Source organism: Myotis myotis, unplaced genomic scaffold (genome assembly GCF_014108235.1).
Source record: "Myotis myotis isolate mMyoMyo1 unplaced genomic scaffold, mMyoMyo1.p scaffold_m19_p_7, whole genome shotgun sequence".
NCBI classification, from domain to species: Eukaryota; Metazoa; Chordata; class Mammalia; order Chiroptera; family Vespertilionidae; genus Myotis; species Myotis myotis.
Window position 1 is genome coordinate 25,506,098 of NW_023416379.1, and position 16,599 is coordinate 25,522,696.

Here is a 16,599-nt window from a genome sequence, read left to right on the forward strand (position 1 = left end):
GGAGGTTTGGATTTGGAAAAAATTCCAGCCTTCAGTTTCAAAGGACCAGCACTAGCTTTGGGACCTTGGCCACTGCTGACTCTGCTCCGCTTCCCTTTGCCAAAAAAGCGCCCCCACTCCCACCCCCACCCCCCTCCGTCTCTGCAGGTTCTTACCGGAGAAAGAAGCATATTTTCCTAATTTGAAATGTGAGCTACATGGCCTGACAAGTATACTTAAGCCTACAGGGGGACAATGGCGCAGAATATTTCAATCTGGTTCTCCTTTAACCTTTCCAGGAAATGGGCCATGGGGACCAGGCTGCCCTTCCCTCCACAGCTCAGGCATATCCACCGCCCAGGGGGCTGATAACCTATTTCCACGGGACACGCTCTGGATGAAGACAATGGGTGACCACGTTATTTAATAAGCAGTGTTCTCTTCCATTGGCACCTTGGAGTGATGGCCTACAAAGTCTCCCAAAAAGGTCCTAGGGGAACATAGCAAGGGCAGTAATGGACTCGAAGTGATTTCTAAACTGAACTTCTACCTGAATGTGACGCCACCTGGGCACCTGGTGTGCAGAAATGAACAAGGGGAAATCCATCTAGACTGGCCTTGTTCCTGTGAACTTCAAGGTCGCAGGGCCATGGGGCCTGATGTCACCTCAGACCTGCCTCCCTCAGCCTGGGGTCCTGGGCTGGCAGGAAAGCTGGGAGTGGGGAGGAAGGGTGTGACTGCTTCTTTTTCTCGAAATCCCCGCAGGGGCCTAGAATCATGGGCTCCCCTATGAGTTCATCACGTGCACAACCCAAGCTTTCAAACCGGCCCAGAGGCCTGAAGTTCAACGCTGGGTGATTTTTAGGGTTTTCTTTCTTTATTATTTCCCTTCTTGTTCTCCACAGTGGATGATTTTCTGCAGAAAAACGGCTGAGAAAAAGAACCTATTTCATTTCCAGTTCCCATCACAGCGATTTCCACATGGATGTGACGTTGGCCCCAGCTTCCGAAATGCCCAGGTGACTCACCCGGGGACACCCCGAGGCGGGCGGGGCCCCCCAGCGGGCGGGGCGGGGCGGGTGGACGGGGCGGGGCGTCGCACCGCTGGCGCCCCCTGCCGGCCCCCCGCCCGCCGCCGGCTCTCTCCCCGCGCTGCGTCACGTGTCTGGAAAGTCCCTGGGTGGGAAGGTGGAAATCCCCACCGGGCTCCGCGGTTAAACAGAAAGAGAGAACAGAGAACTGGCAGTCTGCAGCCTTTGCCGCGGCCGAGTGCAGGGCGCTCAGAACCCGCGGGGGCGGAGCGGCGAGAGCAGCCCTGGGAGAGCTGCGGCGGCGGGCGCGATCCACACCCCCGGCCAGCCCAGCCAGTGAGCGAGCCCGAGCCCGGCTGTCCGTCCATGGGGTGCCGCCTCCGCCTGGCCCCGACCCTTGCCTGCGGCCTTCGCCTGCCCTGACCTGGACTTGGGACTTCGGGAGAGGATCGCGCGGCCCTGGAGAGGTAACCGCCACGTCTCCGCGCTGTCTGCCCCGGCGTCTTTCCCCGGGCCGGGGCTGTGGGTGCGCATTTGGCAGCGATTCGGGGGCTGGACCCGGTCGACCTGGCGCTGGTTTTGCAGCGGTCCTGGAGGGCAGTGTGTGCCCATGGTAGGGTTTGAAATGCTACGAGTTGAGGTCACCGCGCCAGATGTTGGGGTGACAGCCCTGGATTCCTCCAGCCAGCTGTGCCTTTCAGATTATGCAGAGAACTTAAACTGCAGCTGACTGATGGAGAGTCGCCCCTGAGGCCGCTTGGTTGGGTGGTCGTTGTTGCATTGCTCTTTTTCGTGTCTTTTTTTTTTTTTTTTTTGGAACCAAGGGCTGCATGCCCGTGGCCACGTAGACCTTGCAGAATGCTGCGGCTTCTTCCCAGATTGTGCAGAGGTCAGCTAACCACTCCAGAGAGTTCTGTGCAAGGGAGTCAGTTGGAGGTCGCGAGACGGGTACATCATTTTCAATGGCATCATTGTAAGCCAGGTGTGCATGTAGACGTGGGTCTTTGGCCTGCTTTTGGGGGGCTCCAGTTTAGAAAGATCTGCAGGCCCCTGCCCCAGTCTCTACCCCACAGTCAGACAGTCTTTGTCAACCGGGGTCGTTCTACATCCTGCCACCTGGCCTCTCAGGAAAGCAGTGGTATTAAGTAAGGAAGGAGCTGGGCTCTCTGGGAGACCGCTTTGTTTTCAGTTCTCTCTGCCTTGGAAAGCCGGCCTGGTCAAGTGTCTGGGGCAGCATTTTGGGAGAACCACTGTTCATTCATTGAGCCCTCATGGCCCAGGGTATTGAGCAATCAGTCACGGCTCCTTTCTTGTCATCTAAGGTGCTCCTTTCATTCTTGCAATTCTTTGTACAATTTTTTGAATATTTGGAGGGGTACTTTCCAAAATTTCCATGAGGTATTTGTTGATAAAAGGTGAGATAATAGAAACGTAAAAGAAATGTTAAGGGTAATATTGTGTGTCTTTGCCTATGAGGACAGTATAGTCATAGGTCAGAAAAATGTATTCTTTGATCTTAAGTGTGGAGACGTCCACATACTGGGAACTTGGACAGTGGGTTTTGATTTAAGGGGGCAATTCTGCGGGCTGTGCAAGACTAAACCTATGAATGAGATGGCACTGGGCTAGCCAAGATTGACATTTGCATGTCTTGCATATGGTTTACAGCTCTCACTATTTGCAAGAGCTTTAGATTCAGAAGAAAATAATAGAAGAGTCAGAAAAGCAAAAAGGGGCTCCATCTAGCATGTTTAAAATCATCCTATTGCCTGTCCATTTCCATCCGGAGCAGCAGGCATTGCCATCACAGGTACGATGGTGTGAGAATAGCAAGGGGCAGGTGTTGAAAGACCTGGCTTCTAGGCAAAGTTCTGCCCCTGGGTAGTGTGGGACCTGAGCAGGACCTGTGCTTCTGTTGCGTTCGTTGCAGACTAAGGTGGTCATGTGATTTCAAGAGGGGGAGTAAGGTTGTCTTTGATTTTTAACCCCAGCATCAAGTACAACCTTTAGCAGATGGGCAGACAGTGCTTGTTGAGTGATGGACAGATAAGTAAATGACATCTTAAAAGAGACTTTTGTCATGCCACGAAGGGGAAGTCTTTGTGATGTTTTTGTACCTTTGTTGTGCCTGTAGTCCTGCTATAATGCTGCCCACTTCTACCTGCAGAGAATGGTTGACATCAGAGGACAGATCATTATCTGACCCAGAGAATGACTTCTCCCAGGCCTCATCTGGCAATCAGATTAGGAATTCTGATGCAAAACTACCACCAGAAAACTCCCCAGAAGCAACCTTGGGGTCATCTAATCCAAATCTCTTTTTTTAATGGGCCACAGAATTTAGAAGGCCTTATCAATGGCTTGCTTCCCAGGAGTGGCTTCCTTAATATCTAGGTTTCTTCTCCCTCTTACATTGATTTACTTTCTTTCTCAGCTAGAGGCCTGGCAAATAGTCTGATGCAGGAGTAGGATTCACAATCACTATGAAACTTTCCAGGGAATATCTTCATTCTCTGAAACCATCTTTGTCTTCCTCTTGGAAATTAGAGGCACCCTACTAGGGGCCAGTGAATGAGAGCTAGCTCTCCACGCTGCAAGATCCCACTTGCGTCCCTTCACATCATTGCACACTGTTGGCATGGGTTGTGGATGCTGGGTATTGCCCCCCTCCTCTTTCATAGGTCCTGAGTGGCCACCTGGCTGAAATTTCTTCCCTCGTCCCCTTCCAGCTGTTCATTTCCTTCCACCTGTTGATTAGGTTTGAAGATTTTAGAGTGAAGACAGAGTGGGAAATGCATCTGAGTGTTGGTACCTGGAAGAAGAGAATAGAATTTGGTTGGCAGTTGCATTGAAGTAATTGAGCTCCAGTGTCTGCTCTTGGAAGTGTAGAATTTATTATCCCATTATTGCTATTATTTCATTGCTTATTCTGATGTTTAAAGTTCAGTAATCAGGTTTGGAAAGACTGCTTGTGGATCATTTGCTCTTAAAATTACAAAGCATCTTGCTGGACATAGGCTTTTTTGTTGTTTATACAACATTCAGTTTTAACTCTATAAACATTATAATAAATGTATAAATAAAACTCTTTGTGAATATTTCTCTTTGGGGCTAAAGAGGAAACTCCAGCCTAGGGGAGAGCATAAAATTGCAGGATTTTTCACAAAATATTTACTGTCTTTCCAATACAGGGTTATTCCCCTCCTCCTCCTCCTCCACCTCCTCCTCCTCAGTACCCACTCTCCGCCTTCCTTCTCTTGTTTAGACTAATCTTTAAAAGTGATGTAATTTAAAACAGTCCAGTGTGAGTTAATCTTTGAGGCCAGCTAGTATCCTGGGAGTAGAGGTGACTAAGATCTTTTGCCTACAGATTAGGGTAATGACAAGATCAAACGCTGGGGTTTCCTGCGGGCAGGTATATAGGAATAGTATCAAAGCCGGGCTAACGGAATGGGTTTTTTCCTCCTCTTCAGGTGTTGTGGAAGAACATGATGGCTGAACAACTCCTTCCTCAGGCTTTGTATTTGAGCAATATGCGGAAAGCTGTGAAGATCAGAGAGAGAACTCCAGAAGATATATTTAAACCTACCAATGGAATCATTCATCATTTAAAATCCATGCACCGGTACACGCTGGAAATGTTTAGAACTTGCCAGTTTTGCCCACAATTTCGGGAGATCATCCACAAAGCTCTCATAGACAGAACCATCCAGGCCTCCCTGGAAAGTCAAAAGAAGCTCAACTGGTGTCGAGAAGTCAGAAAACTTGTGGCTTTGAAGACAAATGGTAAGACATGCTTTTGTCTGGTGTGTGTGTGTGTGTGTGTGTGGCTTCCACAGTCCTGGGTCCCCATTCATTACATTTTAATAGCACTAGCCCAAACACAAATCTCTTGAGGGCTTTGACACCTTACTATAGGAACTCTGTGGGGGGCATGTGATGAAAGCAAGCTTGTTTTGTGAATATTTTTATTAAGGATATTTTCTCATTGTGTATATTAGAGAGCAGAGTGCATTAAGGCTTGGGGAATGCATTTCTAAACACCAGGCCCTTGTTAGGTGACTTATGCATCTAATTTTTTGTGACTGTTTAATCATCTGTAAAATTCACCTCCCTGGCCAGTAATGGAAGTATTAAAAGGCTTTCGTTTAAGAGGAAAGCATGGTGTGAAAACTGGTATTACCATTGTTTCCCACTGTCAATAGAGAACGTTTGTGATGATGGTCTTACACTTCTTGGCCTGATGGCCTTTTATGGGTTAACCAATGAATGGCTGTTGAGGGGCTCCTGTTGTCTGCTCTTCCCTTAGCTCAGTTCTGTTGCTTATCGCCCCTTGATATGAACTGGAAAGGCATTTGAGATTTTTAACACTGGTTTTAGACCTCTACTTATTATTTTTAGGGATAGTACTGAATTTCTGACAGTCTGTGCCCATCTGCACAATGGCCCTTTACCATTAGTAGCTGTTTCCTGCTCTGAGCTTTACTGTTTGTTTTTTTTTAATTATTTCCTTTGAGCAAGAGTGTGCACATCCTAGAAACATCCAACCACACTGTTTCATGCAGATACAAAATTCCATTTTATAGATGTAGCTAATTATTACACTAAGCAAGTAAACGACCCAAGATCAATTGAATGCTTATAGTTTAGGTAAGGGCAGGAATCTCAGGTCCTTAGAGCAGTGACAGTCCTAAACCATCCCAATTAAATAATACATTCATCCACGTGCAGAAAATCCTGGTGGACAGTGAGAGGATAAGAACGTTAACTTAAGTGACTTAATTGATACATTAACTTTGGCCACTTTTGACTTGGTAACTTGGTGTAACTGAGGTTGTGGGGGTTTTTTTGCTTTGCTTCTGGAGGGTCTTGTACATCATCTCAGCATCTTGCTTATATTTTTGAAGCATAGATTCTTAGAAACACAGAAAAAAACTGGGATTGCTAGTGTTACCTTCGTTCTTGGCATTAAATCAAGTGATGCATAGAAGTAGGTAATTATGTTAAGTCATCATCAAGGGGTTTATATTCCTGACAGCTTGTGGTTTTAACTCTCTCCCTTTTTTGTACAAAAAAAATGGATGGAGTCAATGTGGGGAGAGTTGGAAACAGAGATTCTGCAAAATTAAAAATGTGGCAGAAAGAGGAAAACCTTAGTTTCATTAACTGACATTTTAGGTTTAACTGGCTCTATTTCCTTAAGAAAATAATGGAATATAAAGAGTACACATTCGTTTGGCAAAGATTTGTCATTTAAATCAATGATGATTCACCCTACAAGAGAACTACAAAAGCCAGTGCATTTTGGTAACATTTTCTGGAAACAGGGATTTTTAGGCTCAGAATCCTTTTATTTTCTAATTTCAAGAAAATGTCTTAAAATTCTGGAAAAGGAAAATATTTAGGGGATGGGGGAAGCAAATGACTTTTCCTCTCTGATTTTTATTAGCACCTTTTAAAAAAAGCCTTTCCCCTTATAGGTGGGTTCTACAAAGTCAATGGTCTGGGGAGGGGGTTACTCACAAGTTTGCATTTGAGGATATGAGACTGTGGTGAATGAGGAAGGGAGTAGGTGGCATAAAGTTGAAACTTCATGTGAAAAATTCCAGCGTCTATTGGCTGCAGCGATTTCACTTGTATAATGAGTAGCCCTATTCCAGCTCACCCTGACCACACCCACTTGGAAAGTCCAGGGTGCACTTCGCAGTTTAAATGTCTACACACCAGAACAAAAAGTACAATAGCTGTTGCTCAATTGCTAGTCAAATAACTTAGCACTGGGGAATTCCAGATGTTACTTAGGGAATTTCATACTGGTGCATCTCAATAAAGAACTGAAAGTGAGCACAACCAGAAGAAAAAAGGCCTTATCTTTGCTCTAGATTTTGCAAAGGGGAAATTTCAACAGAATGCAGTTGTTGCCACACTTCTGCCAAGACACAAATGATCTTGTTCGTTCATTTGTTTGAATACTTATCTGGTTAGTTTTTCTAAGTGTGTAAATTGAAGGGATACTGGCTGTGGATATGTATTTCAGGGGTGCTGTTGTTGTTGTTTTACAGTTTGACTGTAATCACAATTTGATAAAATGTCAAAGAGCTTTATTGCCCTACTTATACAAAGAAAAGAGTTGAACTTTTCTTTTTAAAAACAATTGTGCACTTTCCAAAGAGATTAAGGAATAAATTTATTTATTTTATTATTATTATTATCAAACAGTCTCCCAAAATGTTTATTATTTGGAGGTTGGGAAAAATGCAGTCTCTTAAATTGTGGATTTTTAGCCTATAAAAGTAACAAATTAATGGAATACAATTAGATCTATTTTTTGCTCAAAATTCTTAAAATGCCAGCCTTAAATTATTATTATTTTCAAAATGTAGGCATCCAAGAACCCTTTAACTTTTCAAAAGGACTGCAATTTCTAACAAGCATGTTCACATGAGGCATTTAAACGGAGATGAAATAATTACCAGTGACAGTAGATGATTGTGTTCTCAATCCCACTTTACAAACCAGGAGAGGAAACTCCCAGGCCCCAAAGCCTACAGTGGAATGGTCAAGTCATTTACCACTGAGTCATAGCCAGACCGTCCCTGTCTAGTGAATGGAGACAAGTGGCTTCCTGGTTGGTGCACGTTGCCCTGGGTCTACTCTGCTAGAGGCAGAAGGCAGTATTGCCAGTGTCTTAGCCAGAACATCAAGGAATATTAGAAAAGGAACAGACTTGAGAGATCATAATCCAATGCCCTCATTTCACAAAGAGGAAAAAGACTCAGAGAGATTACGGGATTTCCCCCCAAGTCACCTAAATGAGTTAGGGCAGAGCTGGGCTGGACAAAGGTCCAGTGATTACCTATCCCTGGGTCCTTTTGCTCCTTTGGTATCAGTCATAAAAAATAAGGATCTCTCCCCCCACCCCCATCATCTGTGAAATGTAATCAACCATTTGCATTCCTGCATGCCCCAGGGGGTCTCCCAGGATAGCAGGAGCGCTCCTTTATTCTGAGATGCTTCGCTGGGTTTGTATGTGGATTGCTTGATTTGCTTCTCTTATGTCCTCAGGTGATGGAAACTGCCTCATGCATGCTGCTTCTCAGTACATGTGGGGTGTTCAGGACACGGACTTGGTCCTGAGGAAGGCACTCTTCAGCACTCTCAAGGAGACAGACACACGCAACTTTAAATTCCGCTGGCAGCTGGAGTCTCTGAAATCTCAGGAGTTTGTGGAAACGGGGCTTTGCTACGACACCCGGGTATGTTTGGTTCCCCCACTCAGCATCCATTGCCAGGACTCCCTGGTGGGGGAAAGAGTACCTTAGGGCAGCCCCTGCTCTGAGAAGCATATGATTTACTAGGTCACATGAGCTTGACTAAGCAAAACGTCGTCCATGGAAACCTCCTGTGGGTGAACTGAGGATTTTGTCACCGTTGGGATACTCCAGGGCAGCAGATTCCCAGCTGTGCGTCTTTTCACTTTAGCTTGATCATTCTGATCGCTGGCCTTCCTGGTGGCATGGCCTTCCCGGTGGCATGGTGGTTGTTTTTCAGTTTGATTGTCCTTTGCATGCTTTGCTGAGCCCGCCAGTCAAACTCAGACCTCGCCATTCTCAGTCACAAGTTTGGAATTTTTGTGTACATTTGGATGAGGGGCTTCAGTGTTATGCCTCATCAGGGATTTTTTGAAAGCAGGTGCTGTCCCCGTCATCCTCCCCCACTTCTGAGTTTGCCTTGTAATGGAAAATAGTAAGGGAAGAAAACCAAAATGGGGGAAAAGGGTGATCATTTGAATGCTGATTTCCAGAAAGGGGAAAAGCAAGCCGAGTTATATAAATGAATAACCACAGAGTGTGTCAGAATGATTTTTTAATGCAGAGTACATTCAAACATTGTTTCCCTCCTTACCCCTCTCCCTTCAGAATTGGACTGATGAATGGGACAACCTTATCAAAATGGCATCCACCGACACACCAGGGGCCCGAAGTGGCCTTCCGTATAGTTCACTGGAAGAAGTACACATCTTTGTCCTTTGCAACATCCTCAGAAGGCCGATCATCGTCATTTCAGGTGAGTTGCCTACAGGTCGCTTATTTGTATGCAAGTGCTTTTCAGTTTTAATGCTTTTTCTCTTAGGGAAAAAAAAACCTACACTGCCAAAGTTACAGGCAACCGTGGCTAAATGGAATTTGATGAAAGTCACCTGAGGGCCTTATTTTTTCTTTTTCTTTCAACAGACAAAATGCTGAGAAGTTTGGAATCAGGTTCCAATTTCGCTCCTTTGAAGGTGGGCGGAATTTATTTGCCTCTCCACTGGCCCGCCCAGGAATGCTACAGATACCCCATTGTTCTCGGCTACGACAGCCAACACTTTGTACCCCTGGTGACCCTGAAGGACAGTGGGCCTGGTGAGAAACCTGAGCATTCATTCGCATTTGTAACTGCTGGTAGATAGCGGTACACCCTGTTCCCACTGAATGTCAGGGTTTGCTCTTTTGCGCCTTATTGAGTTAGTCTCATGGAAGTGTATTATTCTTATTTAAATACAGTACGCTGTCATTGGCTTGGTTTCCAACAGTAATGCAATAGCAGTAATCATGATACTCCCTTCCCTTTTGTGTATGGCTTCAGAATTACTTTCAGTATGTTAGTTGCAAGTAGGAGATACATGTATATATCTTACTACTATCATTTCTGTTAATAAGTGACCAATGAAGGCACACAGATCCCTTAATCCAGTGCCTGGCATGGAGCCGGTAAATGTCTATCAGGTTAGCTGTTAGTATAATAGCTTAATGTGCACTAGACACTTTGTAAGTGCTTTAGGCATATTACTTTATTTCATTTATCCTCACAGCATGTCTATGGGTTGTAAGCATTGATAGCCTTATTTTACAATTGAGGCACTTGACGCTCAAAGAGGGTAAATAACTTGCCTAATGTCACAGAATTTGATAGTGGCAGAGTTAGGATTCGAACTCAGGCCAGTCTGATTGTGAAGTGTGGGAACTTAAGCAGCCAGATCTGCTGCCTCCACGCTGCTTTATATTCTGTGAGCTTCCTGGAAACAATGCATTTTATATTAGAGTTTAGCGGAGTTTGTTTCCCCATTTGAGTTTTTGGCTTGATAATAGTTTTCCACTCTGTGATTGTGCCCTTTCTGCATTTTCAAATTTTAATCATTATGTGCATAGCCTCAGACATCTCGTTTAGCAGAATTGTATTTGACTTATGTGTTGTTTTTCCCCTCAGAAATCCGAGCCGTTCCACTTGTTAACAGAGAGCGAGGAAGATTTGAAGACTTGAAAGTTCACTTTTTGACAGATCCTGAAAACGAGATGAAGGAGAAGCTTTTGAAAGAGTACTTGATGGTGATAGAAATCCCAGTGCAAGGCTGGGACCATGGCACCACCCACTTGATTAATGCTGCAAAGTAAGCACTTTATCTCTACCTCTAACCTCTGTCCTCTTCAACTGTTTGTCATTCAGCCACGTAAGCTGCTGCCGCCCCAAAGCTCAACAGTAATGTTTCTGAATGCAGTTTGCTCCAGTGTGAAACAAACTCAGAGGCTTGCCCGAGTCTGAGAGGCTCCCCCGAGGCATTACTAACTGGTTTCAAATGAGAACAAGAAATTTACCTCTAGTGATTTTCCTACGCATGTGGATGCTGAGAGTCAGAATTGTGGCTTTTAAAAAAGTTTGTTTACATCACGGATACTTGTTTTTCTTCATTTCTCTAGTACTAGACAAGTGAAAATTCTTAGAAACAAGAGCCTTTTTTTTCTTGGCTTCTTGGTAAGGACAGACACACCAGACTCAGACTGAGTAGTCGAATGTGTTTGTGTAGCAGCCACGTGATTTCACCACAAGGAAAAGGGAGGAGACACTCCGAGTGCACACGGTACAGGTATCTAAATGCCAAACACTGGCTTTATCTCCAAGCGGTGCCTATTTCTTAGAACTGAAATGCACAAGAGTTGACCTCCAATGACCCAAGAGAATGTGTTTCCCAAAGTGGAGAGTAACAAATTACAGAGAGTCGTAAATAACGCCGAGGGGTTTGTCTGCCTCTGGGTACTGCTCATGGCCATCCATTGTAGCAGAGACCAGGCACTAGTTTAAAATTAATAGCAGCAAAGTACAGAACACAAAGTGCCCAAGTCATTTGTATCATAAAGTAGACTAGTCCCAAAAGAACACCTGAGTAATCGTTTACTAGAAATTTGGTCTCTGAGATGTTAGAAAGTAAAAGTGACTTTTTAGAAGAGGCATAGAGCCATTAAGGTGTAGCGGCAGCCCTGGAGTAGTCCTTTCTTTAGAGTTATCCACAATTCTGGATACATTGACTTAAGAAGACGGTGATTCCTGAAATCATGAAGTACTGGACTGTGTAATGTTGGACGGTGTAACGTGCAAAGTCTTCACGATAGGCTTGCATCTCAATGACTGGTTCTAGAATCCACATTCTAAGTTTGCTCTGGTGAACTATTGCCATACAATTGTGTGTGTGTGTCTGCATGTGTATGAAGTCTCATATCTTTCCTTTTGGTCTTTAGGTTGGATGAAGCTAACTTACCAAAGGAAATAAATCTGGTCGATGATTACTTTGAACTTGTCCAGCACGAGTACAAGAAGTGGCAGGAGAACACGGAGCAGGGGCGGAGAGAGCTGCACGCCCAGCACGCTTTGGAGCCTTCCATGCCCCAACTTTCTCTCATGGATGTAAAATGTGAAACACCCAACTGTCCTTTCTTCATGTCCGTGAACACCCAGCCTCTATGCCATGAATGCGCAGAGAGGCGGCAAAAGAACCAGAACAAATCCCCCAAGCTGAACCCCAAGCCAGGCCCGGACGTGGTGCTTGGAGCCTCTCGGGGCGAGGCCTACGAGCCCACGGCCTGGGGCCCTGAGGAGCCAGCTGGGGGGCCTCATTCGGCCCCTCCGACAGCACCCAGCCTCTTCCTGTTCAGCGAGACCACGGCCATGAAGTGCAGGAGCCCCGGCTGCCCTTTCACGCTGAACGTGCAGCACAACGGATTCTGTGAGCGTTGCCACAATGCCCGGCAACTTAATGCAGGCCACACCTCGGACAACACGAGGCATTTAGATCCTGGTAAGTGCCGAGCCTGCCTCCAGGACGTCACCAGGACATTCAATGGGATCTGCAGCACTTGCTTCAAAAGGACTACGGCAGAGCCCGCCTCAAACCTCAGCTCCAGCATCCCTCCTTCCTGTCACCAGAGGTCCAAGTCCGACCCCGCACAGCTCATCCAGAGTCTCTCCCCCCATTCTTGCCACAGAGCTGGGAACGAGGCCCCCTCTGGCTGCTCTTCTCAGGCCACACGCACTCCTGGGGACAGGATGGGGACCAGCAAGTGCAGGAAAGCTGGCTGCATGTATTTTGGGACTCCCGAAAACCAGGGCTTTTGCACGCTGTGTTTCATCGAGTACAGAGAAAATAAACGTGAGTGAAATGCTGGGTCTTCTAACCCCTGTTTTGAAACCCCTACGTAGAAGGGTTTTGTTCTCAAACTTCAAGAAAGGAGGCCCTCTGGGCAGTGGGGTAGAATGTTACACAGAGGGACAGTCACACTGGCTCTGCCAGCCACACACTGAAGCAAAGGGCACGGAACACCGTGTCCCAAGTGCATCCTGTGGGTAGAGTTTATAGAATTAGTTTTCACAGGTTGTTCAGTGTTGTGTTTATAAGGTAGAGTTTAAACTAGACTTTTCTTGAAACTTTGGTGTAACAGAGGAAACTCAAAATCTGAAGAGTAGCAGCTGGAGATAGGGATGTCTCTGCTGACATTGTAAGAAACCATCTACAGTTTTAGAAATCTCTAATTACTAGTAGAAAGAAGGATGGGCACTGGATGTGTCCCTGTTCTGTTACTGTGCCTGACCAGTGGGCAGGTGCCAAGTGAGAGATTTGTAAAGTCAACGATGTTTCAATGACAGCGTTATCACTTTGTAAAAAGTTTGTCGAATTTATAGAAGGCTGCTCTTGTATAAATATCGGAGTCTGGCCTAATCTGTATTTGGAGCCTGTTTCTTTCGCTCAAGTCATCGTTTCTCACTGCTTGGTGGCCCATATGTGGTACTAACGGGTATCAACTCTCTTCCAGATTTTGTTGCTGCCTCGGGGAAAGCAAGTCCCACAGGCTCCAGGTTCCAGAATGCAGCCCCCTGCCTGGGGCGGGAATGCGGCACCCTCGGAAGCACCGTGTTTGAAGGATACTGTCAGAAGTGTTTCATTGAAGCTCAAAATCAGAGATTTCATGAAGCAAAAAGGACTGAAGAGCAGCTGGTAAGACATTTTGAGAGATACCCTTCTCATTTAGCTGGAGCAACCACTATGATTTACATGGCCTACGTATACCTTAGAATTCATTTCAAAAAACAAGTAAGATTAGCCATAGAATAAAACCTCTTAACACCTCCCAAAGCCAGGTGGCTGTCAGAGAGCTCTTGGAGTTATAGTAGAAACACAAACACCTAAGTGGTCAGCAGATTTTCTGAAATAATCCTTTACCAAGAGGAGACGGGAGGAGGCAGAGCACCCAGGTGCCTCCTGGGTGGCATATGAGAAAAGCAAACTTTGACTGATAGATGCTTCTCCTGCTGTTTACAGAACGGTAGGAATCTGTCTAAATAAGCAATGGCAGTTGATTTGGTCTAAACAGCAGCCAACTGGCCAGCATTTGCGGGCCTCGGGTTAGGATTGGGGGTTCCATCAGCATCCCGGGGCCCGGTCTGCTTTGGTGGGGCTGAGGGGAAAGTGCTGGGAGGGCTCCTCTCACAGGCTGCATGTGGACCTCTGCCTCATCGCTCAGGCAGATGCTCTTCACCCCCAGAGCCTGGTCGCATCACACTGTCCTCTAAGACCCCTGGTCTCTCCCTGAGAAGTGTGACCCACAGTTCCCTCTGCTCTTCCCCCCCAGAGAACGAGCCAGCGCCGAGACGTGCCTCGAACCACACAGAGTGCCTCCAGGCCCAAGTGTGCCCGGGCCTCCTGCAAGAACATCCTGGCCTGTCGCAACGAGGAACTCTGCATGGAGTGCCAGCACCTCGGCCAGCGGGTGGGCCGGGGTGAGCCCGTTCCCGAAGAGCCCCCCAAACAGCGCTGCCGGGCCCCTGCCTGCGATCACTTTGGCAACGCCAAGTGCAATGGCTACTGTAACGAGTGCTTTCAGTTCAAGCAGATGTACAGCTAAGGCGAACAGGTGAGCCCCCGCCGTTAGCCAACATGGTGCTATCCTCTAAACACTCCGGTGCCACTGGAGTCGGTCCGCGCCTCAGAGGCTCAAGGCTGCCTTTGAGCAGGAGAGGAAAGATAAGCTCTTGGTCATGGCCCTGAATTTGGTAACCAAGGAACAGTCCCAGGTGGCCTTGGAGCAGATGGTGTCGGATTCCGTCTGGGGCTCCTCCTCCTCTCCTACAAGCAGAGGCTAGGAACTTGACGGACTTGGAATGCGTGCCAGGACTGCTTTGTCATCTTTCAAGAAAAGAGACAAGACACGGTCAGAGCCACTCCACCTGCCTCCATCGGCACTGCTCAGAGGTGGGGGCTGAGTCCTCCCCGCCCACAGGCCTCTGTGAGAAGGTTGGGAAGCTCAGGGAAAACGGACATCTCCAGTGTCAGTAGTTGGTGGCTTTTCCCTCCCTGCCTCACTCCTTTCTCTCGGACTGTGATTCTGAGGCTGCTGAGACGAAGTTCATACTGCAAAGCATTCAGCTGCTCTTTACAATATGCACCTTGTAAAAATCAGAATATCTTAGTGGGAAGACGTGTGCCTCTGGGTTATCACGGTCTTCGCTTCTAGACAGGCTATCTTGAACTGAGGTGTGTATAATAATGTGGACATGTAATGCACCCTTGTGTATGAGGGATTTTTTTTTTATTGTGTTGAAATGCTGCCCTGGAATAAGAAGACTAAACAATAATAACCTATTTTCTGGTTGTTGTTGGGCCACCGCATGTACGTACAGCTTTCATGAACTCAACCCGCTGCCTTGTCAAAGGCCCTATGTCTGGAGTTTACTTTATTTATTTTATTGCAAACTTTAAGGTTATTTAAATGAAGTTGTCTCTTCTGCTCTGGGGAAAATGCCCCACTGTCTCCTGAAATAACATATTTGCTGTGGGTCATGTTCTGGAGCCAGGCAAGTTCCTGACTGCAGCAGGGGAGTTGGCCGCTCTGATGCACTTCCGTTGTCTTCCTGAGGAAAGAAGGAATTGCATCAGTAGTCAATTTATTAAAATCTCATGCTTCTTCTTCATGAAACTTTTGCCAGAGCCACTTCCCAGCCACAATATAGAATTGTCTCTGACTATTCTACCTCCTTAGAGATAAGTTTGGAAAGAAACAGGGATGAGATTGGAGAAGGTCACAGGGAAGACATGGCCTTGAGTGATGGTTTTACTTGCTGTGTGAATGCCTTCCCGGGGCACAGGGCAGTGACCTCCTGTCTGTGAGTATGAGGAACTGTCTATCCTCAGCCTGTGGTTTCTATATGTGCTTTTGTGTCACTGTCATACTTGTTCTAGAAAAAATGGCAGGGGAAACACATTGTCCCCAGAGTTAAAGGCGCCATTTTTTTTTTGGTCTGGACTAGTGCTCCATAGTCCTCAGTGTTTTCATCTATTCCTTTTAAGGTTGATATATTAATATTTTGTGTATTGATATTCTCATTCTTAATGTGAAAACATGAAATTATTTATACTTGTTATAAAAACATTTGCACATTTAGTTGTTTAAGTAGATTTCTGTTTACTCTGTTGGGTTTATTAAAAGTTTCCTAAATAATTGTAACTTTTCACAAATGTCAATATTAAAAGATAAATTATTTAAGAGTGAATTTTGATGTTTTCTGTTTATATATGATGAAAGGAAAAGGCCCAAATATTAAGACCACACTTCCCAAAAATCTTTATTTCAAGGAATACCTGGGCAGGGGATACATCTCTCACTCATGCATAATAAGAGAACTTTGCAAAAATAATAACTGTGTGAGGGCAAGACATCCGGTTTACCAGAGGACTCCAGGGCCCGGATGAGAGTGGGAAAGGCCTGCCAGTGCCAGTTCCCAGGAGGTGCTAGGGCCCTGTGCTCCTCCAAGGGTTCCTGCTCTAAGCCTTAATAATGTGCAGAAAGAGAAACCCAGAGGGAGGAGCAGAGAGACAGGAAGGAAAGAGAAAGAGGAGGAGAGGAAGGAAAACTGGTGTAGATTTCCTGGGTCAGACCTTGGAAGAGATGACTTGTGGCTGTGATGGCAGCATCCGTGTCCTGGGCAATTATAAAAGGATACATTCTTCTACCTAAGGCAAACGTACCCATAGAGGGTTGATTCAGGAGGACTGGACAGCTCCTGGACCCTTCCTTTTTTGGGGCGGGGAGGGGGTTAATTTACAAGAAAGTGGAGTATAATGAAGCCCCATATATCCATCATCCAGTTTCAACAATTGTCAACATGTTGCCAAATGTGTTTCATCTCTCACCCCCTCTTTTTTCTGGATTATTTCAAAGCAAATCCCAGATATTGTGTCCTCACACCCACAAACACATCTGCGTCATCATTAATTGAAGAATAT

General features: G+C 46.0%; 1 protein-coding gene across 1 annotated transcript; it reads left to right on the forward strand.

Moving 5' to 3' along the window:
* Positions 1-1,221: 1,221 nt before the first annotated feature.
* TNFAIP3 (TNF alpha induced protein 3) lies at positions 1,222-15,815 on the forward strand. The gene is made up of 9 exons (XM_036316847.1): positions 1,222-1,477; positions 4,484-4,796; positions 8,076-8,266; positions 8,930-9,077; positions 9,245-9,415; positions 10,260-10,440; positions 11,564-12,471; positions 13,133-13,314; positions 13,949-15,815. Exons 2-9 carry the CDS (start codon positions 4,499-4,501, stop codon positions 14,219-14,221), a joined length of 2,352 nt encoding a protein of 783 aa, XP_036172740.1. The 5' UTR covers positions 1,222-1,477; positions 4,484-4,498; the 3' UTR covers positions 14,222-15,815.
* Positions 15,816-16,599: the final 784 nt, after the last annotated feature.